The 26959-nt window shown below is 44.3% G+C and overlaps 2 protein-coding genes across 7 annotated transcripts in view; one reads left to right on the top strand and one right to left on the bottom strand.

The window, feature by feature from the left end:
• On the top strand, positions 1-7933 carry NDUFB2 (NADH:ubiquinone oxidoreductase subunit B2). Its single transcript, XM_029922584.1, has 4 exons — positions 1-156; positions 4648-4792; positions 5908-6010; positions 7851-7933. The coding sequence occupies exons 1-3, from the start codon at positions 59-61 to the stop codon at positions 5980-5982; spliced, it is 318 nt and encodes a 105-aa protein (XP_029778444.1). The 5' UTR covers positions 1-58; the 3' UTR covers positions 5983-6010; positions 7851-7933.
• A 5168-nt stretch (positions 7934-13101) lies between these two features.
• Positions 13102-26959, bottom strand: part of BRAF (B-Raf proto-oncogene, serine/threonine kinase) — a 144760-nt gene continuing 130902 nt past the window's right edge. For 4 of the 6 annotated variants that reach the window (XM_029922542.1, XM_029922547.1, XM_029922553.1 and 1 more), the window contains 2 exons: positions 26590-26743; positions 13102-20078 (listed from right to left, as the gene is read on the bottom strand). In XM_029922542.1, the coding sequence (XP_029778402.1) occupies positions 19903-20078; positions 26590-26743 (330 nt within the window). In that variant the 3' untranslated portion in view covers positions 13102-19902. Of the gene's footprint in view, positions 20204-26589; positions 26744-26959 lie in introns of all 6 variants that reach the window. The other 2 variants (XM_029922560.1, XM_029922567.1) reach the window with 1 other exon arrangement.

The following is a 26959-nucleotide window of genomic DNA, read 5'->3' as shown; positions in this document are numbered from 1 at the left end:
GGGGAAGTGACGTAAGAGGCCGTGCGGCCTGGGAACGGCCATCGGGACGCGGGCTGCCATGTCGGCTCTGACGCGGTTGGCGCCTTTCTTTCGGGTTGGAAGCCACTTGTTCCGAGGCCGCGGCCCCGGGGCGGCTGGAGGCAGTGGAGTCCGTCAGTGAGTGCTGGCTGGGAGAGGGGCCCGGCTGCTTCTAACGGAAAGCGCCCGTCTTCGGGACGCCCTCACCTTGACGCCGGGCACCTGGGGGAGGACCGGGTCTCTCCGGCGACCTCGGCCCCGAGGCATGCTGGGACTTGGAGTCCGGGTCCGCGACGCGGGGGACCGGGAGAGCCGGGGGGCGGTGGGCGCCGGCACTCTGTATGTTCCTGCCCTCGGGGGGCCTGCCCTTGGGAAATTCAGTTGAAGGTGGAGGCAAGCTGGAGCTAACCTGGGAGCGAGAGCAGGAGTTGGGAAGGCGAGGGGGTTCTGGTAGAGGAAAGAACCTGGACGGTGTGTTTTGAAGCGTCAGGTGCGAGGCCAGGAGTGGCAGAGGTGCCTCCGAAGACCTTGGGGCGTAGCGGGGAGAATGTCCGCACGCCTGGCTGGAGGATTTCTAACGGAAGCGATAGCGATCCCCGCGAGGCTTAGATGTCACATAACCAGATTTTATTTCAATTACTCTGGCTTCAGGGTGGGGGATGATTTCTCTGAGGTTGTAGAGGCGATCACAGGGAGAGAGCCGAAGGGTGAGAAGAGAGCCAAAAGTGGATGCTTGGGCAATATAGGAATTTTTTTTCAAGTTATTTTTTACAGCTGTTTTAGGTTCACAGCAGAATTGAGTGGGTAGGTACAGAGATTTCCCATAAGGCCCCTGTTCTACTCATGCATAGCCTCCTCCATTATCATCATTCCCCCATGAGAATGTTCCGTTTGGCAGAACTGATTGACACATTATCATCGAATCCCATAGTTTGTAGTGGGGTTCACTGTTGTAACACCAGAATGAAGAGAATGCGCCGTAGCGGAGCCACCTGTGAGGCAGCCCACAAATTCAGCTGGAGAGCATAGGGCTGGGCCGCCAAGAGGGGCACGTCTGCCAAAAATGAATAGGAGTGCGGAGAGATTCAGTAAGAGCAGGACGGAGAGTAGAACATTGGATTTTTACGTGATGTTCCAGGCCCCTTAGCTCCTCATTTACATTTTTCTAAGAGGCAGGGTAGGGTAGTGGTTAGAGGCAGGCTTGTGGCCTCAAACTGCCTCAGTTCAAATGTCATCTCTGCCACAGTCTGGCTGTTTGGCCTTGGGAGTTTGTTTGTTTCTTTTTACTGTTTATTTACTTATTTTGAGAGAGAGCACAAGCAGGGGAGTAGCAGAGAAGAGGGAGAGAGAGAATCCCAAGCCGAATCTGCACTGTCAGTACAGAACCCAGCAAGGGGCTCTCTTCACTAACGGCAAGATCATAACCTGAGCTGAAATCAAGAGTTGGATGCTTAACTGACTCAGCTACATAGGTGCCCCTCTTTAAAAAAAATTTTTTAATGTCTATTTTGAAGGAGAGAGAGAGTGTGAATAGGGGAGGGGCAGAGAGAGAATCTGAAGCAGGTTCCAGGTTCTGAGTAAGCTGTCAGCACAGAGCCCGATGTGGGGCTCGAAGCCATGAACCATGAGATCATGACCTGAGCCACCTATGTGCCCTTTTTTTTTTTTTTTTTTTTTTAAATAATCTCTCCACGCACTGTGGGACTCACACTCCACGACTCTGATATCAAGAGCTACATGCTTCACCAACTGAGCCAGCCAGGCACCCTAACGACCCACTTCAAGTCATAGTTAAAACAACATGTCACTCTAGCAATGATGAAAAGTGGAGAGTTCCTGTAGTGGGTTTGAACTATAATTCTCAAATATTATTTTAATGACTTTAACTGATGGGCCCTTCTATCTAAAACCAATTAATGAGGGGCACCTGGGTGGCTCAGGTCTTGATCTTGCGGTTCGTGGGTTTGAGCCCTGCGTCGGGCTCTGTGCTGACAGCTAGCTCAGAGCCTGGAGCCTGTCTTCAGTTTCTGTGTCTCCCCCTCTCTCTGACCCTTCCCTGCTCACACCATCTCTCTCTCTCTCAAAAATAAATAAAACATTAAAAAAAATAAAACCAAAGAAGCTTGTTGTTACAATGTATTGAATTCTCATCCCCAAAGTTTGTAAAATGAAGTATTTATATGCATAGATAGATTCTGAATAAATACTGTTAAATAAAATTGGCATATGATGGTATTACAGAAACAGTGTGATATATTCTTCAGGTTGTAAAGCAGTGATGCTTTACGGACCGTTTTAAAAGTAATATGTGGTCACTATTTTAAAAAATCCTGTTAAAAAAATGGAATCTTGCCATTTGCAACAACATGGATGGATTGAGAGTATAATGCTAAGTGAATTAAGGCAGTCATAGAAAAAGACCGTATTATTTCACTTATATGTGAAATTTAAGAACACAAATGAGCAAAGGCAGGGAAAAGGGGCACCCCAGAAACAGACTCTTCCCTCTAGAGAACAAACTGATGGTTACCAGAGGGGAGGCGGGTGGGGGGCTGGGTGGCGTAGGTGATGAGCACTGGGCGTTGTAGGGGAAGTGTTGAATCACTGTCGTGCCCCTGAAACGAATAGTACTCTGTACGTTAACTCACTGGAATTTAAACAAAAACTTAAGGGCACCTGTGTGGTCGGTCGGGTAAGCATCAGACCCTCCGTTTCAGCTCAGGTCATGATGTCATGTTTTGGGGGATTGAGCCCCACACTATCTGCACGGAGCCTGCTTGGGACTCTTGCTCCCTCTGCCCCTACCCTGCTCATGCCCTTGCTTTCTCTCTAAATAAATAAAATAAACCTAAAAAACTTAATAAAAACTTAAATACATTTGCAAAAATAAGAATCACCTCTTATACCATCCATTAATATTTTATGTAGAGCCTTCCAAATAGATGTGTTACATACTGGATAAATATTTACATAAAAATGAAACTATCTCTTCAGTGTGGTATCATGCTGATGAGAATGCTAATTAAGAACTGTGTCTTTGATTCATAAAATGAGAAAATTATTAATGTTGTTTGTAGGCAGTATTTAAGAGCTTGGGCTTTGCCACCAAATAATCCTCCAGTGTTTTCATTTGTGAACATTAATAACCATAGGATCTGTCTCATAGCGTTATGAAAATAAGTGGCAAACATATAAAATGCTTAGTTTGGTGTTTGGCACATGGAAGACAGTAAACCATCATTGTTATTAACCTTTAGGAGTGGGAGAGGATGGGTCGCCTGGGCGGCTCCGTGGGTTAAGCCCCCTTCAAAAAAGTAAATAAACATTAAAAAATGTTAAAAAAAAGAGCAGGAGAGGACTGTAAGGGTAGTGAGTGGGTGATACGTATCAGGAACCATAGATCGATGTTTACAAAGTCTACAGCACATTTTGAAGAAATGTGAGTGCAGTTTGGGTATATTATTCATGTCTTTGCTGCACAAAGGAGAACATTGTTTCACAAGCTGAGACTTCCCTGAAGTGAAATTTGTGAATACTGCACATTTTACATGGAAAGTCTCTTTAAATTTCTGTGTCTTAGACTATGTATAGCAGCTAAGTAGATCTTGACAATGACACCATTCAGTACAAATTATATTACAAGTTCGAGTCCACCCATAATAATCATAATCTAACTGAATAAAATGACTGCAGCCTTAGGGATTGTGTCCCATCATTTGTCAATATCAAAATGAAAACAAACCCCATAAAAAGTTGTTGGGACTTACTGTTTGAGGCTCCCTGCTCTGTTCAGGAGTATTAGCTTCCTTAAAAAAGGATTTGCTGGTGTGCCTGGCTGGCTCAGTCAGAAGAGCGTGTGACCCCAGGGTCATGAGTTCTGGCCTTACCTTGGGTGTTGAGATTACTAAAAAAATAAATAAGTAAATAAAAAAAAGAATTTGCTGAGTCTTTGTTTCCATAGAGTGGCCTTTTAATAAAGACTGTAACAGAGCAGAGGACATAATTTGCCTTTGAAATAGATGGCTAAACGGAACAAAATTAATTTGCCGAATCCTTTTTCTGGATCAGCTAAGTGACCTACTGCTGCAGGTTCACATCCCTTAACTAAAACTCGGGGGCCAGTACCCCATTATCAACACATTCCTATTTCTGCTGTAAAATACATAAATAATGACTAATGGGAAATAATAATCTAACATCAGTCCAGGCAGTTTTTTGTTGCCAAATAAGTTCAAAAGCAAGCTTATGAGAAATGAGTTTCGAGGGAATGTGGAGCTCTGTCATCCTGTATCTCATGGAGGAGATGGGCAATGTTAGATTTAGGGGCGCCTGGTGGCTCAGTCAGTTAAGCGTCCAACTTCGGCTCAGGTCATGATCTCACGGTTCGTGGGTTCAGGCTCCGTGTTGGGCTCCGTGCTGACAGCTCGGAGCCTGGAGCCTGCTTCGGATTCTGTGTCTCCTCTCTCTCTGCCTGTCCCTGCTTATGTGCTTTCTCTCTCTCTCAAAAATAAATTAATAAAACTTTAAAAAAACGTTAGATTGGGTGTCTAGATTTTAACTTTAAACCTGTGGATGACTCCTTGCTTCGAAGAGGTACCAAGCGGCGTAACACTTTGTTCCGTGTCACAGTGCTGGTGGCGGGGCGCACATCGAGCCCCGGTACAGGGAGTTTCCCCAGCTGACCAGGTCCCAGGTGCTCCAGGCCGAGTTCTTCAGCGGGACCATGTGGTTCTGGATTCTCTGGCGTTTTTGGCATGACTCGGATGCTGTGCTGGTAAGTGCAGGAGAACAGGTCTAACATATTAATAGAATGTTATGATTAATTAGATTATTACTAATATATTAATAGCTTAGCTTTTTTATTTCCTGTCTGTAGACCGTTTTGCTACGTGGATGTATCCCTTTACCACGTTGTCCTTGGGTACATGCAGGAAATACATGATCTCTGGCCTTTTCCACCCAAAGGTGTACATGTCGGCGGTCCACCTCTTACGGTTTTTGTTAGGCTGCCATGTTTGGAAGGAAGACTAGAGACAAATTCTTTTACCTTCCGAACCGGGGGTTCCTTGGGTTCCATTTCACACTTTGATTTCTTAAAATGCTGAATGTCATCCAGTCTGCAGGGGTCCAGGGCGGCCAGGCTGGGGAGGGAGAGAGGTGGGCTAATGTGTCTCAAGGAGAGCAGGTAGCTGCTGGAAGCTTCCTAATGTGTTATTGGCCTTAGCTTGTATCACCTTCGCACAGACTGTTCTCTAGGGCATTACGCCGATAAGCCGCTGAAATCTGTGCTTGTCGATCTAGATAGGAAAAACGTCTTCAGCGCACAGGTCTTTGACGCATCAGGTTGATTCCTGTCCCATTTCCCTTAGAACTCTGTGCCCTTGTCACCCTGGAGGGAGCTGCTTAGCGTCTGTGAGTTGGCAGCACGTGGATGCCCCTAGCTTGGTGTAGGTCAGGCGTCAGGAGTGTATGTGGCTGCTTGGCCCGAGATGATGGTGCCACTAAATACGCCCTGAAGACGGATGAGCCCAGTGAGGCTTCCAGGTCTCCTGGCAGGAATGACGGGACACTTCGGGATGTTATATTTTACCAGGGCTTCAACTCATGGTCGAGATGTGGGGTTCCTTCTCCCTGCCCTCCCTCTGCCCAGGCACATACTGAAATGCGGCTCGGGCTGGTGGCTCCAGCGTGGGCAACACTGAAGCTCAGGGCACAGCTCCTCTTGAACAGACCGAAGAACAGCTGGACCATCCAGTAGTTAAAGTAGTGGAACTGGCTCCCGTGGCATGTCAAGGGCTGTGGGTGGCCTTGTATGTTTTTCCTTTTGAATTTAATTCACTGTATGGAATATATGTAGATTCTTTACTTTTTTTTAATGGTTGTCCCCAGGGTCACTTTCCGTACCCAGATCCTTCCCAGTGGACGGACGAAGAACTAGGTATCCTCCCTGACGGTGAAGACTGAGAGCGTTGACCGAACTCTTCCCGAGCAGGTGTGGCCCACGCGCCTCCGTAAACTCGTTTGCCCAGTGTCCGTCCAGGTGATCGGACTCTGGGATGGTCTTTCCACAAGCGTGAAGCACAGTTGACCGCACTGTGCCTGGCTTCTGCCTTTAGTGTTTCCACATTTGCTGTCTTCCTTCCACCCCTCATGTTTGGTCTCCTCTTCCTTTTCACTGTTTGTTTTAAAAAATTCTCTTTTCCTAAGTTATGTACAATTTAGGGTCCCATTTGTCCATTAAAAAAAAAAATTTATTTTGGGAGAGAGTGCACATGCATGACCGGAGGAGAGGCGGAGAGAGGGAGAGAGAAACCCAAACAGGCTCTACCCTCAGCACGGAGCCCATTGTAGGGCGAGATCTCATGACCGTGAGATCATGACCTGAGCCGAAATCAAGAGTCGGACACTTAACTGGCTGAGCCACGCAGGCACCCCTATCTATTTACTGATCAAAGACTCTTTTTTTTTAATTTATTAAAAAAAATTTTTTTAACATTTATTTTATTTTTGAGAGAGAGACAGAGAATGAGCAGGGGAGGGGCAGAGAGAGAGGGACACAGAATTGGAAGCAGGCTTCAGGCTCTGAGCTGCCTGCCAGCACAGAGCCTGATGCGGGGCTCAAACCCATGAACCGTGAGATCATGACCTGAGCTGAAGTCAGACGCTTAACTGACTGAGTCACCCAGGTGCCCCTATAGTCTCATCTTTAAAACAGAATGTTCATGACTGTGTGAGGATACTGGGAAGTCTGGAAGGAGAGGAGGTTAAGGGGTTAAGACATTCTCATGGAACATGTTTTAAAAATTTTTTTTTATGTCTTTTATTTATTTTTGAGAGACAGAGAGAGACAGCGCGAGCAGAGGAGGGTCAGAGAGAGAGGGAGACACAGCATCTGAAGCAGGCTCCGGGCTCTGAGCTAGCTGTCAGCACAGAGCCCGATGCGGGGCTTGAACTCACGAACTGTGAGATCATGACCTGAGCCGAAGCCGGACGCTTAACCGACTGAGCCACCCAGGAGCCCCGGAACATGTTTTTTAAATCAATCGATGCATTAATAATTGCCATCACTCAAAATGCCTTGGAAATGGTTTTATTTATTTTCAGGAATTAAAGGCTAGGAAGCATTAAATGAAAAAGTGTTCCGGTTACATTATACTATTAGTAGTATTGCTGTTATAATTTTAATTAGTAGCTTAATTTAGGGGTGCCTGGGTGGCTCAGTCGGTTGAGTGTCTTTGGCTTGGGTCATGATCTCACAGTCTGTGAGTTTGAGCCCCACGTCGGGCTCTGTGCTGACAGCTCGGAGCCTGGAGCCTGCTTCAGATTCTGTGTCTCCCTCTCTCTCTGCTCCTCCCCTGCTTGCACTCTGTCTCCCTGTTTCACTCATAAACACTAAAAAATTTTTTATAAGAAAAAACTACTGGCATGCACATTACAACAGCTTTAGGGTGTGGAGGGAGGAGGGGGGACAGGAAAACGTGTCCCCTCAGGGCAGGTGGGTAACCTGCCTCACAGCTTGTTTTGTGTCCCTGGACTTGCTCTGGGTAAAGCAGGGGTCCCCGTTCCCCGGACCCGGCTTGCCGTTGGCGACGCGACTGCCAGCACAAGCCTCCTCTCCTTCCAGACTTCCCAGTATCCTCACACAGTCAGGAACATTCTGTTTCAAGGATGAGACTATAAACCTCGAGAAAGGAAGGTGGTCTGCTTCCCTGTAAGACTGCTCGCATGATTGGTGCTCAGCGAATGCTTGAATGATTGAGTGAACAAAACTCACGGATATGAATGATTGAAAAGAAAAGTACTTAAAGCTTTCTACTTTCGTGTCCCTGCAGGAGCCAAGGGAACGTTCCAGGAGGTTGCGGACTTTGTATCGTACCTGAAAGTTGTAAATTAAAGTGTTTTGGTCGAGAAAGAGGAGCTGAGTTATGGATGTTTCTGATAACGACAGCCACCCGCACTGGATTATTTCCTGTGCTCCCGACTGGTTACAGGCCCTTTCACTGGATCCGGGGGTTCCCCAGGGTGTGGACAGACATTAGCTCCACTTCTCAGTGAGGACGTTCAGGCTCAAGGAGATGAAGTAACGTTGCCTTAGGGTCGCACGTTGAGGAGCAGTGACAGCAGCCTGACCTGCCCCGAACTGCAGCGTGGGGCCGGCCTCCCCCTAGTGAGTGCTGCCGTCGTATGCATGTTGACCGTTAATGGGAAGACTTGCCATTTCTCTACTGCTGTTTTCCGGCCCGGCCTACAGAGGTTAGAGGTTCGTGGAGCCCATTTCTCGTGTGTGTGTATCGCTCGCGGGCCGGGTGGTGGGAGTGGCCGTTTGGGGACCTGAGATACGGGCCTCACTAGGAATTCTTATGGCAGGAGGGATGGGAGATACTGGCGAAATAAGCCAGTCCACTTTCTCTAAAATGTGTTTCAAAGTATTTTTTAAAAAATTTATAATGTTTATTTTATTTTTATTTTTGAGACAGAATGAGAGCAAGGGAGGGGCAGAGAGAGAGGGGGAGACAATCTGAAACAGGCTCCAGGCTCTGAGCTGTCAGCACAGACCTGATGCAGGGCTTGAACCCACGAACCGTGAGATCGTGACATGAGCCGAAGTCGGACGCTTAACCGACTGAGCCACTCAGGCGCCCCTCAAAGTACTTTTCAACTTACTGTAGCATCACAGTTCTGACGGGACAGAATTTTCTTCTATCCCCAGATAAAAGTCTGTGGCATAGAGTGGCTTAAGGATTTGCCCAGAAGCATAACTATATTTTTAATTTAGTTTTTGACCACTGAAGTATTGGGAATACATTGCTGAACAAGGCTGATAAGATGAATCAGTTTTTTTTTTTAATGTATAGAGACAAGCGTGAATGGGGGAGGGGCAGAGAGCAAGGGGAACAGAGAATCCCAAGCAGGGTCGGAACTGCCAGCACAGGCTTGAACTCACGAAACCACGAGATCATGACCTGAACCGAAAACAAGAGCCAGACACCCCAAGGTGATTCAGTTCCTAAGAACTTGAGTCTTTAGGAAGGGAAGATGGACACACGTTGATTGCATGGGACTTACTAAGTGCTCCAAAGGAGATAGTGTGGGGTGATGTGCTGCGGATAGGTGGGTGCCGAGGTTCTGGGTGGGAGGCACCCAAGCACGCCGGCGGAACCGTCCGTGAGGGTCTCAGGGGAGAGTGATCCAGGGACAAGGAGCACAGAGTCTGCTGGGTTCCCCTAGGCGAGGAGGCGGGGGGACTCGAGGTTTAGATTTTATGTTCCACGCAGTGAGAAGCCTCCGGCAGGCTCTGAACAGAGGTGATCCTCGGTCCTCCGTTGTCACGAGTGGGCACAGGGGCAGCGAAGTTGAGGCCAGGGGGACCGTGTCCCTGCCCCTCCCCGCTGCAGCAGTCACGAGCCTGCTGCGGGGCTGCTAGATGCTTCTGTTTTGTGCTCACTCACCTGGGTAAGTGTGCGGGCTCAGCTGTTAGCTCTATTAAGATCTTTAAAAGGCCACGTCTTCTCTGTACTTTTTAGGTCTAAGTTTTGTTCTCTCCACCCCCCTCCCCCCAACAAAGTGCGTTATTGATCTGTACTCATCTGTACCCGAACTCAAGGATAATCCCATTAGCTCTTTGCCTTAGAAAGCAGAATCGCTTGATTTGAATCAAAGGTAACTTTAGAAAACAGCAGTCTTCTAAACTTAGTGTGGCTTTCACATACAGCATCCTCCTTTTCATGATTTGGTCTGTGAAACCAGTTTGAACTGGTGCAGAAGTTGTCCTTGGCCTTCTTGCAAAGTCACAGGCCTCCAGCCTATCATATTTGACTTCACCCACCCAGGAGGTGGGGTGCCACCCCCGTGCAGTCAAAAGTCCGGGTATAACTTGGCTCCCCCAAAATTTAATAGCCTACTCCTGGCTGGAAGCCTTACTGATAACAAACGGGCACATTATCTGTATTATATACTATTTTACAATTAAGCTAGAGAAAATAAGCAGAAAGTACATTTATAGGACTGTATTTATCCAAAAGAATCATGTATAAGTGGACCCACAGTTCACCCACAGTTCACACCCATGTTCAGGGGTCAGCCATACAGCGTATGGGAAAGCAAAGTGGGAGAGGGTACGGAGAAGTTAAGTACATTTGATTGATGCTCACATAGAGTTAGAGAAAGCTCATGGCTTCACTACGGGCCTGGCACTGTGGTAAATACTCTGCATGTGGTAACTGTATTAAGTCCACATTTTCCTTTCCATAGTATAGACGAGGACGTTGAGGCCCCGAGCAGGAACTTGCCCAAGCTTACACTTAGAACTGCGGTCCGTGGCCCACTTGCCGGCTGGCCCTAGGCCGGGCCAGATCGGCTGAGAGTCAGTACAGCGTGGTGTAAACCTTTTTGATCATGACCTACTCACAAATAGTTTTACATTGTGACCTACAATATAGGCTTGTGTATAATCCAAAAAGTTTTATGACAGTACTTACCTGTGATACACATTAACTTCGCTTATTCTAAAACGGATAACAGACGGTGTCTCCCACCACCAGTGGGACTCCGTTTGAAAAACTGGCAAAGTGCTTAAGAATTCACTCTGAGGGTCAAGCTTGCTGGGTTGGACTCATTGCTTTACCATTTATATGATGTGACTTTGGGCAGATTACTTACTTGATCTTTTCAACTTCTTCATTTGTAAGAGGGATTAGATTAAATGCATTAGCCCATCAAGCCCCCAGAACCACATCTGCTGTGAAGGAAGTCACCTCTAAATGTAAGCAACTGTTATTTCTAGACGATTGGTCTAAGCTAAGTTTAGAGTGACCCTTGAATCCCAGCCTGATTTTTATAGAAAAGTCTCAGACTCATCATGTGAAAACATTTCGGCAGATGCAGTGTCACCCCGCTCTGTCAAACGACAGATGTTTAGGATGTCCCTCCCGTGCTGACGAGTAGCAAAAAGTATGCTCTAAGTAAGTTTTGGGGATCGGCCTGCTTGCCAGATGGAGGGAAGAGATGGGCCTTCACAAAAGGAAAGGCAGGTGGTGAAGAAATGACTGATGGCAACAGAGATCAAGCGTCAAATTTTAACACAAGTTTATAATGTTTCCTACGTTGGAAACCCCAAGTACAAACCCCACAAGGGAGGTACAACAGAAGGAACCCTGGCCGTCCGCATGTTTAGGAAGGTGCAGAAGTCCTCTTGGTTCTGGGCGCCCCTAAAACTTCTCTGGAAGAGGTCAACCTGGTTGTCTGCCACCGCTGCCCCCTAGAGGGTGTCAGTGGGACCACAGTGTAGAGGAGGAAACAGGAAGTGCAGCTAGGCCTCTGCCTCTTGTCACTTGCCTGAGCAGGGGCTTGCCTGACTGGCAAAGACAGCAGGGGCGAGTGGAGTATGCCTGGCACAACACCCATTTCTAGCTACGAACTCACTGTCACAAAGCGAACACCCATTTCTGTCCAGACTTTGTTGCAGCCATTACAACCAAAAGGAAACCACACATACGTACATACATAGAGAAAACGGTGCCTACTTCTGATGTTGAAAACACAAGTCCGGAGTCGGCCCTGACATCCTTGGGGATTCCTATGGAGTATCGGACAATAAGGGGACCTGGACCCAGGATATCTTTTTTTTTTTTTTTTAAGTTTATTTTGAGAGAAAGTAGGCAGAGAAGGAGAGAGAAAATCAAGCAGGCTCTGCACTGTCAGCAGAGCCTGATGCTGGGCTTGAACTCATGAACTGAGATCATGACCTGAGTTGAAACCAAGAGTCAGACATTCAGCCGACTGAGCCACCCAGGCGCCCCTGGATCTGGACCAGAATATCTTAAAGAACTCCGTCTGCACTAGCATTTGGTGAACCTCGGAGTACTACGTAAGCCAGACAGCAGGTCCCGGGATCATAGCTCCTGATTAAATTTCAAAACTAGTGTGGCAGAATGCTTGATCACAGAATGTCCATACATACATTTCATGTATCAACTAGTGTTCATGTTCTAGACTAAATTTTAAGGAAACTTCGCAGAGTAGTACATTCGTAAAATCTGAGGCCCCAATCACTTAGTTGTAACCATGTATGGAGGTTATTTAAAAATGAGTTTCTAGGGGCGCCTGGGTGCCTCAGTGAGTGGAACGTCTGACTTCGGTTCAGGTCATGATCTCATGGTTTGTGGGTTTGAGCCCCACATCGGACTCTGCTGACAGCTAGCTCTGAGCCTGAAGCCTGTCTTCAGATTCTGTGTTTCCCTCTCTCCGACCTTCCCCTGCTTGCGTTGTCTCTCAAAAATAAACTAAAAAAAATGAGTTTCTAAAAGAAAAGTTTCTATAATGTATTACAAAAATGTTTTTAAGGTGAGAAAGCTACAGTTCAGAGAAAGTACTGGTCTCCGCAGAATTTTATGGTTAGTTGGAGTGGCGTGAAAAACAGAAACCAGATTCCTCAAATAACGTGCCATCCTGAAGATTCTTCTGTTCCCTCTAGTTGTTCTTGGAGGGTTTCCAGGTGACGTTTCAACATGGCTGACCTCTCTTGTGGAAACTGCCCGTTACCTGACACAGCTTCCGGTTATTCTAGGAGCCATTCTGACTGCGGTTCATGAAATTATGCACCAAATGAACTCTCTGGGGTAACTAGCATTAAAAAAACAAAGTGAAAACCACAAGTGCATAGTTGCAAATACATGTCTACGAGTACATTCTGTGTTCCTACATAAAACGTATTGGAAGTTGCGTCAAAGAAATTGGAAAGCTACAATTCAAAGGGAACCTCTCCGGACTGATTACTTCAATGACTCAGTTACTGCACGCACTTCAACTGAGCCACTGGAGGGCAGCAGTCCGCCCACAGCCCCACAACATCCTGAGGGCCACCGCCGCCACCGCGCAGTTGGTATAATGTACCGGGCATTCATCCGGACTACTTACTTTAAAAATACTTTTCAGACAAGCAACTTCTCCCCACCAAGCAGTGACTGACGTGTACGAAACAAAACGCGCAGCTCCCGGGCTCCGCGTTCCCTGGAAGTACCGTCAAAACCCGGCTGCGTGCGTCGTTGAATGGGGCGGGGCCAGAAAATGACGCTGGATAAAGGCTTCTCCATGCAGTCAATCTTTATTATAGCAGTATTCGCATATTCACATCAAGTACATAGAACTTTTGCCTTTTATATAATACAGAGTTTTTAAATAACTTTACACAGAAATAAATCTCTTCAATCTGAATTTCAGCTATCTTTTTAATTCTCCATGCTTTCTATCCAAACTGAACAATATTTTCCATTGTACAAATTTACATGAAAAAAACTCGAGAGTACAAATGAAGGGACCTGAGCAGGAAAGAACCAAAGTATCAAGGAATGGGTATGGGGAAGATTTTAAAAAAAAAAAAAAAGGTTCAAGCAAACATTGAGGATTGAGGGACAAGGGGGAGACATTATCCATTTGACTGAAAATAAATGTCTTTTTTATGAATTGAAAAATAAGCTTTAAAAATAGTTACTCCATGTAATTTTTGCAAAGCAGGTATAAAGAGGTCTGTGGACAATTTAAAAGTCCCCATTTTTTTCACTGGGCACACCCCAGACTCCAGGAGAACCTTTTCAATGCTTGAGTGGAACCGAAGCGAACTAAAGCCAAACCAACCTTTGGCTGCAAGAGAGAGAGGAATGTGAATGTGAATGGCCGTAAGGTTCGGAGTGCTAAGCCAAGAGCCGTTAATTCACTGCAGTGAAAACATGAAGGGCTTTCCTCTCCTCTCCCTTCTAGAAGAATTGTCCTCAAACCAAGAAGTAAATGAAAAGGGGGGTGATTTCCTTTTTCTTGGTTTAAACCAAAGAGCAATCCTAAGTACTGAACTAGAATTCAAAGGGACGTGTGTCGAGGAATGGTCAGATTCAGTCCCCTCATCAGCTGGACACTCCTAAGAAAGCTACTGCTGAGTGAGGAAAGCGTCAGAGTGTACAACTAACACATGAGAACACCACAAAAACAGAGCACTGTGATAGTCCTTCAAATCAGGCTCTATCAGGATGGCCAGATCAAGAACATAACCTGTGGCATGGCCAACGGAAGAACAGAGGACCCAATGAATGCATTTCTGAATGGAGGAGGGCACACACACACACGCGCGCACACACACACACACGCACACTCCTGTATGTAAACTATTAGAACATGAAGATAAATAAGACATGAAGGTTAGCCACTTACGTTGGTAATTAACAGGAATAAAAAGGCATTATGTTTCCACTGCTGGTTTTCATCAGCCATGGAACATACACAAATGTATGAGGAAGGAATGATTTCTTTTAAAAAACTTCACAGCTTAGAATAAAAAGCACACTTATTGCACTTACATTTTATTTCAGGTAATTATAGTTTATTTCCCACCATCACATCAATTTTTCCCTAGCCCACTAACTCCCACACCCGCCCACCTCCCATCGTGTCCACGTTCTCTACGTCTGTGCCTCCTGCGTGAGCTCTGTTGCCTGTGCTGTCTCAAGTTTCTTCCACCAAACCACACGTGGGGCGAAAAAGGCGTAACGCACAGGTGCAAGACGGAATCCTTTCCAACACAAAACTGGTACTAAAGCAACTTTAACCCCATCTCTGCCTCTGTAAGCAGAACCCTCCTCTGCCGAGGCTCCTCCGCGACCTTCCAGCCCGGCTCCCACGCACGGTGACGCCGGCCAGCGGCCCGCGACGCTGGACGACAGGCTCGGCCTGCCGAGCGGCAGCAGCTGCCCCGCACCTTGGGTTGGGTACTGACTCGGACAAACACTGCGGCTGCTCTCCAGGACCACTTCGATCTACTGAGTTCTTACAACGCAACCTACACACACACACACACACACACACACACACACACACACGATAACGCTGGCTGTGTCCTCGTGCACTACAATTAGAACAGAATTCTGTTAAGTAACATACATTTTAATAAAATTAAACATTTTAATAAAACGAATTTAATAATTAATAAAACTAAATTAACAGCTGGGTAGAGAGTGTCAACGGGTAAAAAAATTAAATAAAAAGGGATTAAAAAATTAACAGCTGAAGTTGTGGATGTTGAAATAAAAGATCCACCTCATCACTTCTTTGAGGTGGGGACGAACCATCCTTAATGCGTGTTAAAATAAAGCAGTTGCTTTACTTTAAGACTGAACGACTTAACGTTTCTGTCCTCCTCAACCTTAAAAATCCTGATAGAAATTGTTAATTACCCTTTCTGCCACTGGCAAAATTTAGGACTCAATGTCAATTTCTGTCCGAACAGAAGTGAAGTAATCAGAAGACAACAGAACAAAGCTTACTCTCTAGTGTGCTGATTAAACAAAAATCTTACCAGTATTTTCAGTCTTAGCAGAGCACACCGGCCACCTCCCTCACCTCTGGCCAATATACACATCGGGCAGAAAACCTGCCCTCCTCGGGGCTCAACAACCTGCGGGCATCAGTAACACAACTTAGTCCAACAGCCGAGAGCCCGCTGGACAGAGTCAGGGCCTTTCCTGGGGGTAGCAGGGAATGACACAAGATAGAAAATACACACCATGGAGTGTGTCCAGTTCGTACCGGCTGGCCGTGTCCCTGACTGCCCCAGTGCCTCCGCCTAACGGGCCCCCCATGGCACCCCAAACAGCATTAGCAGGACAGCTTCACTTAATTTGCATACAAGTCCTGGGAGGCCAGTTTACATTTTAAACTCTGAAAAATCACTGTGTAGGTTGGCAGTGATCTGCAAAGTGAGAACATCAGATTCTGTCCTCTGTGTTATTAGCTTCCTCCTCCTCTGGAGAAGGGACTGCTGCCCAGCATGTAGGATTTCCAACCGCAAACGACAGCAACTCCTTAAAATGTCAAACATTTCTGTTATATAAAAGTTCCATGCTTTGAAGAACCTATTGGAGTAGAAAAAGTTTCTCTAGAAATGTCATTGAACTATAATTTTCAACCTACTTGCTCTATGTGATAAATATGTCTGACTCTATTAGGGATTACGTGCTTTAAAAAAATAATTTTGTTCACTGAAAATTTACCTGTGTGTTTTCTCATTTTTTAAATGTGATTTCAGCTATAAACCCGTGAGTGCACTGATCTTTGCAGTCTACGTTGCGCTCTACAAAATATTAACACAGCTGAGTTAGACCAGAGTGGCTGCTCTCTTCACATATCACTGATTTCTGCTAAAATTTTAGCTTTTTATTGCATCGTGAAGGCACAGTAAAGATCATTTGGCAAATTGTCAAGGTATTTTTCTAGAGCCTCACCTACACCATTTCAACGTGTGACCTCTAAGCTATCTGCTGTTCATACAGTAAACTTTCCATGTCTGGTTACTTTCTTCTTCTTTTTTTTTTTTTTTTAGTAGCCCAATGGTTGGAGTCTGCTCGTCCCAAGGTGCTGGTATTCTAGCGCTAATGATGCCAACTCAGACCAAAGAGATTATCAGGGGGCATCATTCTACCCTCTTCGCCGGGCAGTCTCTCTAGAAGGGTCTGTGCACGTGACGGAGCTGTGGCTGACGCGTCATGAAGATGTACTGTCCTGCCACGCCTACTGAAAACGCAAAGTGTTTCACCGTTCATGAACTGTTACCGTCATGATTTAATTTCATGCAGCTGACTTAAGGTCAGGCTTTGGAAGTGCACCCCTAAGCAGATTCTGGCACCACGTGCAACAACGTTCAGAAACTCTGGGCTACATTTTTCAGTTTTACTGCTGAAATGCATAATGCCTGCTAGGACAAAATGAGAGTGCTCAAATACAAGTACACATAAAAGTTAAAATCTTAAGTCATCTTCATGTTCTAGAGCTCCTGACTTTTCATATTTTAAAACAAATAACTATTCATTACCTCATTCTAAGGAGGTAGTTTTTTGAAGAGGTCACCTGAACCCTGCAATGTGCTTCAATCTAAAGCTAGATGGAGGCCACACAAGGCTGGGGGGCGAGTGCACAGGAGGGGCAGGCGGGGCTGGGAGGGTGCAGCCCCAGCACTGCCTGGTCACCGGAAGAGGACTCTGGGTGCTCGGAGAGTGGGGAGTGCACCAGCGGAGAGCCTGGGCAGTGTTTACAGAGTTTCTGGCTGCCAGTGTTGACGTCCTGATTACCTCCTCTTTGTAACTATATAATATGCTCGTTCTCTTCCAACGCCAACATCAATGTAACACACAAGCTTTATACGGCACTCTGTCTTCCATGACGCTCCACACATCCTACAGGACCTAAGTGCAATCAGGCACTGGGTGTTCAGGAACCAGAATTTGACGGCTAGACAGAAATCTTCTTTTAAGGTGCATATCAGTATGAATGATCGCACTGGGTTTTCTATTCACAAATCCCTTTTATAAATTACTTTTTGGTCATCGTTATTTCAGTGGCAAAAGTCTAGATGCTACACTCTAGTTTGATGACCAAAAAGTCCATCAGGAATACTACATATTTTGAAACAATCTTTCATGTTTGCTCTCAAATTTTCCAGGAGGCTCCACCTCTCCTTACCCAAAATAAAATACACTATAGAAGGCACCGCAGCCATGTTACAGAAAAGACAGGTAACTACAACCTTACAAGACAGTCAGTGAAGCAGCCACACACTATCTGTACAACATTATTCATAAAGTGCTTTGCACAAACAAGTTCTTCCTTGCGTCTTCTTAGGAGCTCACAACAAGTCTATCTGTAGTCTAAGCATCAAAAAATAAGAGGAAACCCCTTTGTCATGTCATTTGTAAACTAGAAAAAAAACGATTTGATGGAAAAAAGGGTACAGAAATGTTAAAATTTTATTTTTAATTTTTTAAGGGCTCTATAAAAAAGTCTGTTCCCTCTCTTCAAGTGAGACAGCAACCTATTCTAAATAGAATGGAAAGAAAAATGTGTATCACCTCGAACTTTATTTTGAAGATTCCAAAGCTGAGCGTCCCCATCTCCCGCCCCCGGAGAGCCCAGCGGGACAGGCCTGCTTTCCCAACCCAGCTCCCTTCAGTCTTGGTAAAGGGAACATGCTAACCAGCTTACGAGCATGGATGGGGACGTAGTTAAAAAGAAAAAATAAAACGATGCTTTGAAGAGAGAAGCAGCATTATGCACACAAGATGCCCTTCAAGTCAGCACGAATCTTTACAATTTCTGATTTTTGTAAGATACTGCTCTGCTCATGTAAAACTTAAGATAAACACACTGCTTTTCAAACTTTTTAATAACTTCAGGATACTTCCCATTTTACTAGGACAACCTTCTGTAAGTCTGTGGAATTTTCAGTAGGCCTTCCTCTGAATTCAGGTACTTTAGCAAAAAGCATCGGATGGCAGTGAGCTCAACAAACTGAAAGATAGTGGGGTGAGTTACAATTTGAAATGTTTAACTACCCATTTCTAATTCCCGGATTTATTTTATAGGTCCTAATTTCCTTAAGGTCCTTGCCTTCAGAGCTTGGTTGGGCTACGGACGTTTGATTTGATATACATTCCTAAATCATGGCAACAGTTTCTAGACTCATGATAAGGGAGGTATTTGTCATTAATTTGCCATTAATACATACGGAGTTACTTTCTTGGTTGCTACTGCAATTATACCACCCTTTAGGAAAGGCCAAAGGAAGCGACGAGTAGGTTCTCTTTCCCACTTATGCAAAGACAAAGGACGAGGTTCTCAGGACCACAGCGGCCCTTTCTATAGAAGGCAGCCGCTGTCAGGCCCCACGCATCCTCCCTCAGTCCCAACACACCTCGAATTGCTCCATTCTCTGCTTGGGGAGCCCAGCTGCCAAATTACCCAGCCTTCTGAGGACCAGGCTTGGGAAGAAAGGGAGGAGGAGCATGAATGGAGACACCACCATTCTTATTTTTGGTTGCATATTCTAGATAAAAGACTGGAAAAAGGATGGAGGATGTAGTGTAGGAATAAGTTGGAGGAAAACACGAGATATTAGCAAAGATGTTAGTGTGGATCCAGCAAGTACCATTAATTTAAAAATTATGAATATCTGTCATTGCGCTAAGACTCCCCATATTTAGGTAGAGAAAAGGATAATGATCTTTCTTTAAAAGTTGTGTCTATAACAAAAATACAATTTTCCAGGATATATAATTCGGGTGGGAAGTATTGTTTTATTCCAATTAAATCTGAAAATTATTTTCTTTTTAATAAAAATATAATAGAAGAAACTCAGAAATTAAAACTTGTACCTTACATTTAAATTACATAAATGTCTCACATTCAAAACTGTTATCAAGCAGTTTTGTAGGCTTTTAATTAGATACTGCCATGGCGTTTGTGCCCTGGACAAAGTAGCCACACAAGTTACTTGATGACTGGAAGAGCTTAGGAGGAAGATATCAACTGTATTTTCCTGAGGACGTGCTACATTGTGGAGGAAAACAAAATCCCCAACACTTGTCTTCATTGCTGGACCCAGTGAGAAGAGAAGGCAATGTGCGCCAGCGCTCCCCAGCCTGCGCGGTTAGGCGGCCACCCTCGTGAGCAAGGGAACAAAGGCCAGAACCCAGGAGGTCAGGAACAAGATGCAGCGTCTCCTTCTCCAACACCCCCAGGGCCCTCGTCCTCACCTCTCGTTCTCCATTTAAATTACACGGCTTCACTTGATAAAACGCGCCAAAGCCTGGACACGCACCCCACAGAAAGGCCATGCTGCATTTTTGTTCCATCCCTCAGAAATGAACGGCGGTGGCTAGGGGACAGAGCTCCGCGACCGAATCCCAGAACAGGGAAGAGAACGGTGCTTGGCGACTGCAAACGGCAGGGCCTGGCCACACGCGGGCCTGGCGGTGAGCGGGGCGGAGCCGCGGCCGGCTCTCCGCAGCCCATCTCCCAAGCGGTAGCGGCAGCTCGGCTCCATCACGCCTGGCCGCCAGGGCTCAGAACTCAGGCTCTCTCCTCCTCCTTCCTGGGAGCGGGCAGACTCGTATGCTCGTGGTGTTTGTGTTGAAGAAGAAACACTGGCAGCAGAGAATTCTGGTTCCTAAGACATTCTTCCCTCTTTTGTTGGATGGGAAATTCCATTCTGTTCCACACCAGCTTATGCATTGAAAATTCTGTATCTTTAGAAAAAGATTTGAGGAACAGAACTGTGTTTTGATGTTAACAAATTGTACGAACACAAGACTTAAGAAATAAGAGTAGATGTTGCCATGATGGTGTGGCTACTTGAAGGCTGCAAATTCTCCTGTGGAGGGAGGACAAGAGCTAGTTTTAAAAAAGTTATCTCAACCTAGAGACCTCGAAGAGCCTCACTGAAACTCACTGCACGGTGACTCGCTCGCTCTCACAAAACCAGCAACACCACAGCGAATTTAAAAGCAGAAATAGCTGAAACCCAGCAGAAAAGATAATTTACATAGTATAGAGGGTAAGGTTCAAGTTCTATCAGTTACATATCAGGTCTGCAGGCAACTTCCCAGTTGGGTGGTACCTGCTGTGGTTCTAATCTAGCTGAAAACCACTGCAATGAACAGAATTTCTCAGAAGCTGATTGTAAAACAATACGGTTGATTTGTTGAATACTTTACCCCAAATTATCAACTCCTTTCCATTATTATAATGCCACCATTAGAGTAGAAAGGAAGCAAGAATTCTCCCCATTTGGAAAAAGATAAAATTAAGAGGTCAAATGATTTCTGCACATGACACACTTGACTGAAGGAAAGAAAATCTAGACTGTCCGTTTTCTAGTTCATTTCCTCTTAAACTACCAAAGATTTACATATAGGAATGTGTCACTGAACATTCCTGTCAGCACAAGGAATTCTTTAAATCACCAAGTCCCTTTGAGGTACTATATTGTTAGCTTACTGACTTTGAAGGCTTCGTGCCATTATTGTTCAGAGCTTCTACTTGTAACTAGAGGCTGGTTCTTCTGATTACATGCACTATAGTTACCTTCCGGGGGTGCGTCAGTAACTGACAACTATCGGAACTTAGCCAGCCTTTTTCCGTAATAAGAGCTTGTGATGGGGCTCCAAGCAATCACTAATATGAACACACTAACCTGGGAGTAACCAATCCCTTTCCGGACTGCTGTTACGAGAGAACACTGTTATGTCTCACAAACAGCAGACTGCTCGTGACTGGAGGGCTGACCCCTCAGACTATATGCTAATAATGTTAGGTGATTAGACTAACAGTAGACTATTTGAGTGCCTGTTATATGCCAGGTGTATCACTGAGTACTTTACATATATTTGCATCTGAGCCTCATAATAACTATAAGGCAGGTGCTATTCCTTCTCAATTTATAGAGAAGCAAACTGGGGGTTTAGAATAGTTAAGTAATTTGCCTGATATCTCACAGCTAGAAAATGGCAGAGTTAAAATGTCTGGTGTGGGCGGGGGAGAAGAGTTTTCACTATTAACATACCCCTAGACAATTTTCAACAATAACTTGTTTTCCTATTCTGAATATTATTACTAATTGGACTGCCGGTAGTGATATTCTATCTAAAAATTCTTTTCACCAAGGAAGTAACCATGATATTGTGAGTCAAAAGGTCAAGAGAAGTTAAAAGAATTATTACCTCATATTTAAAGTTAAAAAGATTAGGGAGTATGGCACTGGTGAAAAAAAAAATAGCCAAATTACTAAGACCTTGGAGAACCAAACTTACAGGGCAGGCTATTATGTTAATGGAGACTCTAGAAATATATAAACATTCACACTACCTTTGCTTAGAGTTTGAGTACATGCTGGCTTTAAGGTTGCTATTTTTTTCACTATTTTAATACATTTCTTTAAAGCAATTTTCAACATTCTAATCAGTAATCACTGTATCTGGCAGAGTCTGAATCTCATTAAAGGAAGCCAATGTGAAAATAGGATTTACTTAGAAATCTTTATTTTTAACAAATGGCTAGATTTTAATCTGTTAAGTGAGGGAATACCAAAAGGGATAAAATTCTAAGTCAAAGGTTATGCACCACGTTAAAAAAAAATAACCTGAAAAAATCTTCAGATGTTTCCCATTGATTATGATCAGACACTCCGCTTTGTTAACAGGGTTCTCCTCTACAAACTTAAAAACGTTAGCCTTAAGCCTTAAAAAAAATCACGAAACCATCCCTCCAAGCACAAACTCTTGTCAACACGCTGCGAATCACACAGCAAGGAGGCCCCGACTAAGGACCATCCTCCCACTGTCTGCGGGCTCTAGTGGGATGCACTTCTTTACATCGCCAGACTTTAGGTCCAGAAGAAAAAAAGACAAAAAGGACTCAAGAGTTTAGGGATCAGTAAAACTCTTTCTGTATATGACCCTGAAATTACGGGGAAATTTAAGAAAAGATGGGGTACAGGTGATGGATCTGCTTGTGGGAAAAAAAGCAGATTCGTTCTTGCATATCTGGAAATCTCTACTATCCCATCTCCTATCCTATTTTATTTGAGGTAATAAGGATTATTTGAAGTGAAACATCCAAAATACTATGTGGCTGTTTTGAAATCTTGGTATATTAACTTCACTGTTGCCTGAAATATCAGAGGCCAAAATGAAACTTTTTATCTCTTTTCTGGTTGATAATAACCACAGTTCTATTTTCCATGGGACTATATTTAAGATTAGGGTAGAGAACACTTGGGAAGGCCCTGTGATTTTAGATATTCTAAATATCGAGATTTGTTTATTTGAAAGCTAAGAATTTTATTAACTAGTTTTAAGATACTACTAAGTAATTATCTCTTATTCCAGAATTGAATGTATTTCAGGGGCTCTTTTTTTTTTTTTTTAACTGTTTTTGTTTATTTTAGAGAGAGAGAGAGACAGCCTGCACAGGAGAGGGTCAGAGAGAGAGGGAGACACAGAATCGGAAGCAGGCTCCAGGCTCTGAGCTAGCTGTCAGTCAGCACAGAGCCTGGTGTGGGCTGGAACCCACGAACCGTGAGATCATGACCTGAGCCGAAGTTGGACGCTTAACTGACTGAGCCGCCCAGGCGCCCCTCAGGGCCTGTTATACATATAGTTTGATATATACTTTTTTAAAAAAAATATTTTATTTATTTTTGATACAGAGAGAGACAGGGCATGAGAGGAGAGGGGCAGAGAGGAGACACAGAACCAGAAACAGGCTCCAGGCTCTGAGCTTTCAGCACAGAGCCCGACGTGGGGCTTGAACACACAAACATGAGATCTGACCTGAGCCGAAGTCGGAGGCTAAACCGACGGAGTCACCCAGGTGCCCTGATATATACTTCTTGAAAGGACGTGCTCTGAGAAATCTAGTATGTCATTTTCACACAAACTGGTCACTGTTTCAGATGTGTGGGGCGGTCACGTGAAACTAAAGCCCGTCCCGTTCTCTCTTTGTGGTGACCTTTAAGGAAGTTTCAAAAGTATGACAGACATTCTGGCAGAGACACACTGGACTTCTTAAACTCTTAAGAGAAATTATCACAGGAGAGATGAAGTATTTAGTAAAATAAAGTGCTACAGAAATGCTCAATAACTGTCAGTCTAATAAAGACTGTAACTGATAAAATGTTTTAGTCATGAAGTACTCGTTTCATAATATTAAGGAAAAAAGGCAGTTCATTTCCTTACATTGAGAGTGACTCAACTTGAGTCACAGGTCATTTAAGCTGGTATGTTATAGTCTCTATTTAAAGAGGCTGATTAAAAAAAATATTTTTAATGTTTATTTATTTTTGAGAGAGAGCGAGCACATGAGCAGGGAAGGGGCTCCAGGCTCTGAGCCATCAGCAGAGAGCCCGATGCAGGGCTCAATCCCATGTACTGTGAGAGCATGACCTGGGCTGAAGTGGGACCCTTAACCAACTGAGCCACCCATGTGCTTCAAGAAGATGATTTTAACTAACGCTTTAGTATGTAAATGGCTAGGACAATATTTAATATTGGAAAAAAAAACCCATAAAGCATTTCATTAAATGCTGTGATCCCTCAACTACTTAAAATCAAGAAGAAAAATCTTAGTCCTCATCACTTGACTAGTAAAATGTCTAAAATGTAAAATAAATTTTATAAAAAGGCTCCCTGCTGAAAAAGGAAATCAACTTTAATAAAAATATCTGAGGGTTCAGGTTTTAAGAAAAACAGCGGTCACAATAGAACAAATGTCCTTCTGTTTCAATTACCGAGGCAGTGAGGTTAATTCTACATATGGTTAGAAAAATGATGTTTTTCGTTATTTGGAGAAAATATCTACAAGACAGCATTAAACAACAGAAAAGGAGACTCCCTTATGTCAGTCTAGTGCTCCCTATGTCTCTGCACCCATGCTATCTAAACATCTCGCCCTGCAGATTTTCCATCTTCTTCCACAGACACTTCCGGGGGCCCAGTGTGGAGAGAAGAGACCTAACTACCAGGTGCCGTTTGGAGGCGCACTTCAGTGTGAGCCAGAGCTCTGGCTGGAGGAGCTCGGCAAGGCCTCTGGCATGGGGGACACCGAAGAACGGAGTCAAAGGCAGACAGTGGGGGTGCTGGGCAGCGGTCAGTGGAGCGGGGGAAAACCAGTGAGCCAAGACAAGAACGTATGGGTGAAGCAAGTATACCAAAGAACTGTATCAATATAAAGATCATCTGACTCGGTGCCTTAAAATGCCCAAAGCTCTGCGCATTGAGCATTCCACAGACCAATGTAAAAACTTTATTAGCTACATGCTTGCTTGCTCTTCAATTTGTGGTAAGTAAAACCCCATTTAGTAATTACTACTAATCACTAATGTCACTAGAGGATTTGGAAATCCTACATTTTAATGTTTTCCAACATGCTCTATTCTTTTATGCTTTTCTCATTCTTATTTTTGAAAACATAAGAAATGTTCCTTTTCACCACTCTTGCCTAAATTGAAAGGCATGACCATTCTGAATAACATGAATGGTATTACTTGTCTTAAACTACCCAGACAAAGGGGCAAAAGGTATGCCATGCTTCTCACTGGGTAGTTTCCCTGGATGAAATCTCATCCATTCAAATTAGAAAGTATTTTATTTTTATTATTCATTTTGAGAGAGAGAGAGTGAGCGAGCGAGCGAGCATGAGTGGAGGAGGGGCAGAGAGAGAGGGAGAGAGAATCCCAAACAGGCTCTGCACTGTCAGGGCAGAGCTTGACATGGGGCTTGAACTCATGAACCATGAGATCACGACCTAAGCCGAAATCCAGAGTCTAATGCTTAACGGACTGAGCCCCACCCAGGCACCCCAAGAAACTATTCTAAACACTTATTTGTGGTACCTAAGAGCTAAAATATCATTAAAGCTTCCCAATTTTCTTCTTTATTGGCTTCAAAGGACGGTATTTACGCAGAGGTTGTCTGTGTGCCTGCAGAACCCTGAACTGTCCGTCTATTTAAAAATCATCAGAGTTCCAAACTGAATAAATGAAAACGGATCAAAGAAGCCGGCTTTTGGCACTGACTCTCAAGTAGAGATGGCAATCTTCGATAACACACCAGCAACACTGGCTCTTTCACTTTTGATTCCCTGCAAGATTCTGGTTCCCAGTAAAAGAGAATGACTCACAACACAGCCATTTTGTATGTAAGAAAATGTACAGTGTTAGCGCTGACAAGTATTACACACCGTGAGATTTAAAAAAGAAGAGCGTTCATTCATAAGAAGAACCTTTCTGGGCAAAGAATATATGGAACACAGAAATTTTATGAGACACATGGATAAGGTGATTGTTCAAAAAGGCATCATGAGAGGGAAGTATAACCTAAAGTAATAATTTTTAAGAAGTCCAGGACCTTGTTGTTTGGCAATTAAAGATATCTAAACAAATAAACCCCAGAGTTTCACAGAATTCTGTCAAGATTTTTTGAGGGAGGAGGAGGTAATGCATTTGTAAGGAAATTAAATTTCCATGTGTAAAGGACATCCTTAATGATGAGGAAACATTACTTAAAAGGAACCTCAATTTATCACTAAACCACAATTTATTTGCCCACTAAAAATCCAAACTTCAACCATATGACTCATGTCAAACATCCACTCCTCAGCTAAGGTCTTTGGTTGCCTGCACCCATAATTTATAAAAAGGAATTCAGTCTATTGCCTGAAGGGAATAAAGGACATCCATATTTTCCAAATTATAATAAAAAGTAGTTATAGAAAAAATATTAAGAATAAAAAAACTTATTCGACTCTGGTGACTTTCTAAATGAGATCTGCTGGCCTGCGGGCCCCTCCCTACCTGCAGGCCTGTGTGTGGGGGCGGCCCCGAGGGACAGGTGGTGGCTGGTAACAAAAGGTGCAGGAGAAAAGTTTAATTCAAGTTTAATAATTAGAATAAGCCAGTAAACAAAACCAATTTGTAACAGGAAGCAGAGCCTCCGGGAGAGGCACCGCAAATGTTCAGCAATGTCTGTGCATTTTAAAAACCCTTGGATGTTGAAAATCCAATGCTAAGTATACGTTTTAGGTCGGGAAATAATTATATCTAGTCTTTAAAAACCTACACATTCTTTGCTTCATCTTCGGAAAAAAAAAGAAGGTGCGCGCGGGCTAGGCCAGCACCGAAGCACGCCGATCCCCCTCCTTGGGCCCAGCCCCCAGCCCCCGCGCCCTCCTCTAACTTATCTCAGTGGGTGGGAAACGCACCATATCCCCCTGCCTGGATGGGTGTTTTTGGAGAAGCACAAGCATAGAGACTAAAATCCTCCGTCTGGAAGCCGGCCCGATTCAAGGAGGGCTCTGATGCACTGCGGTGAATTTTTGGCAATGAGCGGGCCAGCAGCTCAATAGAGGCAAGAATCTAAAACAGGAAAAAAAAAAAAAAAAGAAAAAAAAGTAGAATGAAAATCTAGGTGGTGTTAATCTTTAATATCCACATCATATTTAACAAGAAAGCACTTGAAATCTTACACTGTTTTGAGTATTATCCTAAAAGACTGAAAAACTACTAAAGAAATTGATATTTATTCCTTACAAAGAAAAGAATATTACCAAACTCCTATTGTTTTATCTCTGT

This window comes from Suricata suricatta, chromosome 2 (assembly GCF_006229205.1).
Source record: "Suricata suricatta isolate VVHF042 chromosome 2, meerkat_22Aug2017_6uvM2_HiC, whole genome shotgun sequence".
In the NCBI taxonomy this organism is placed as follows: domain Eukaryota; kingdom Metazoa; phylum Chordata; class Mammalia; order Carnivora; family Herpestidae; genus Suricata; species Suricata suricatta.
This window is presented reverse-complemented; position numbering and strand designations above follow the sequence as displayed.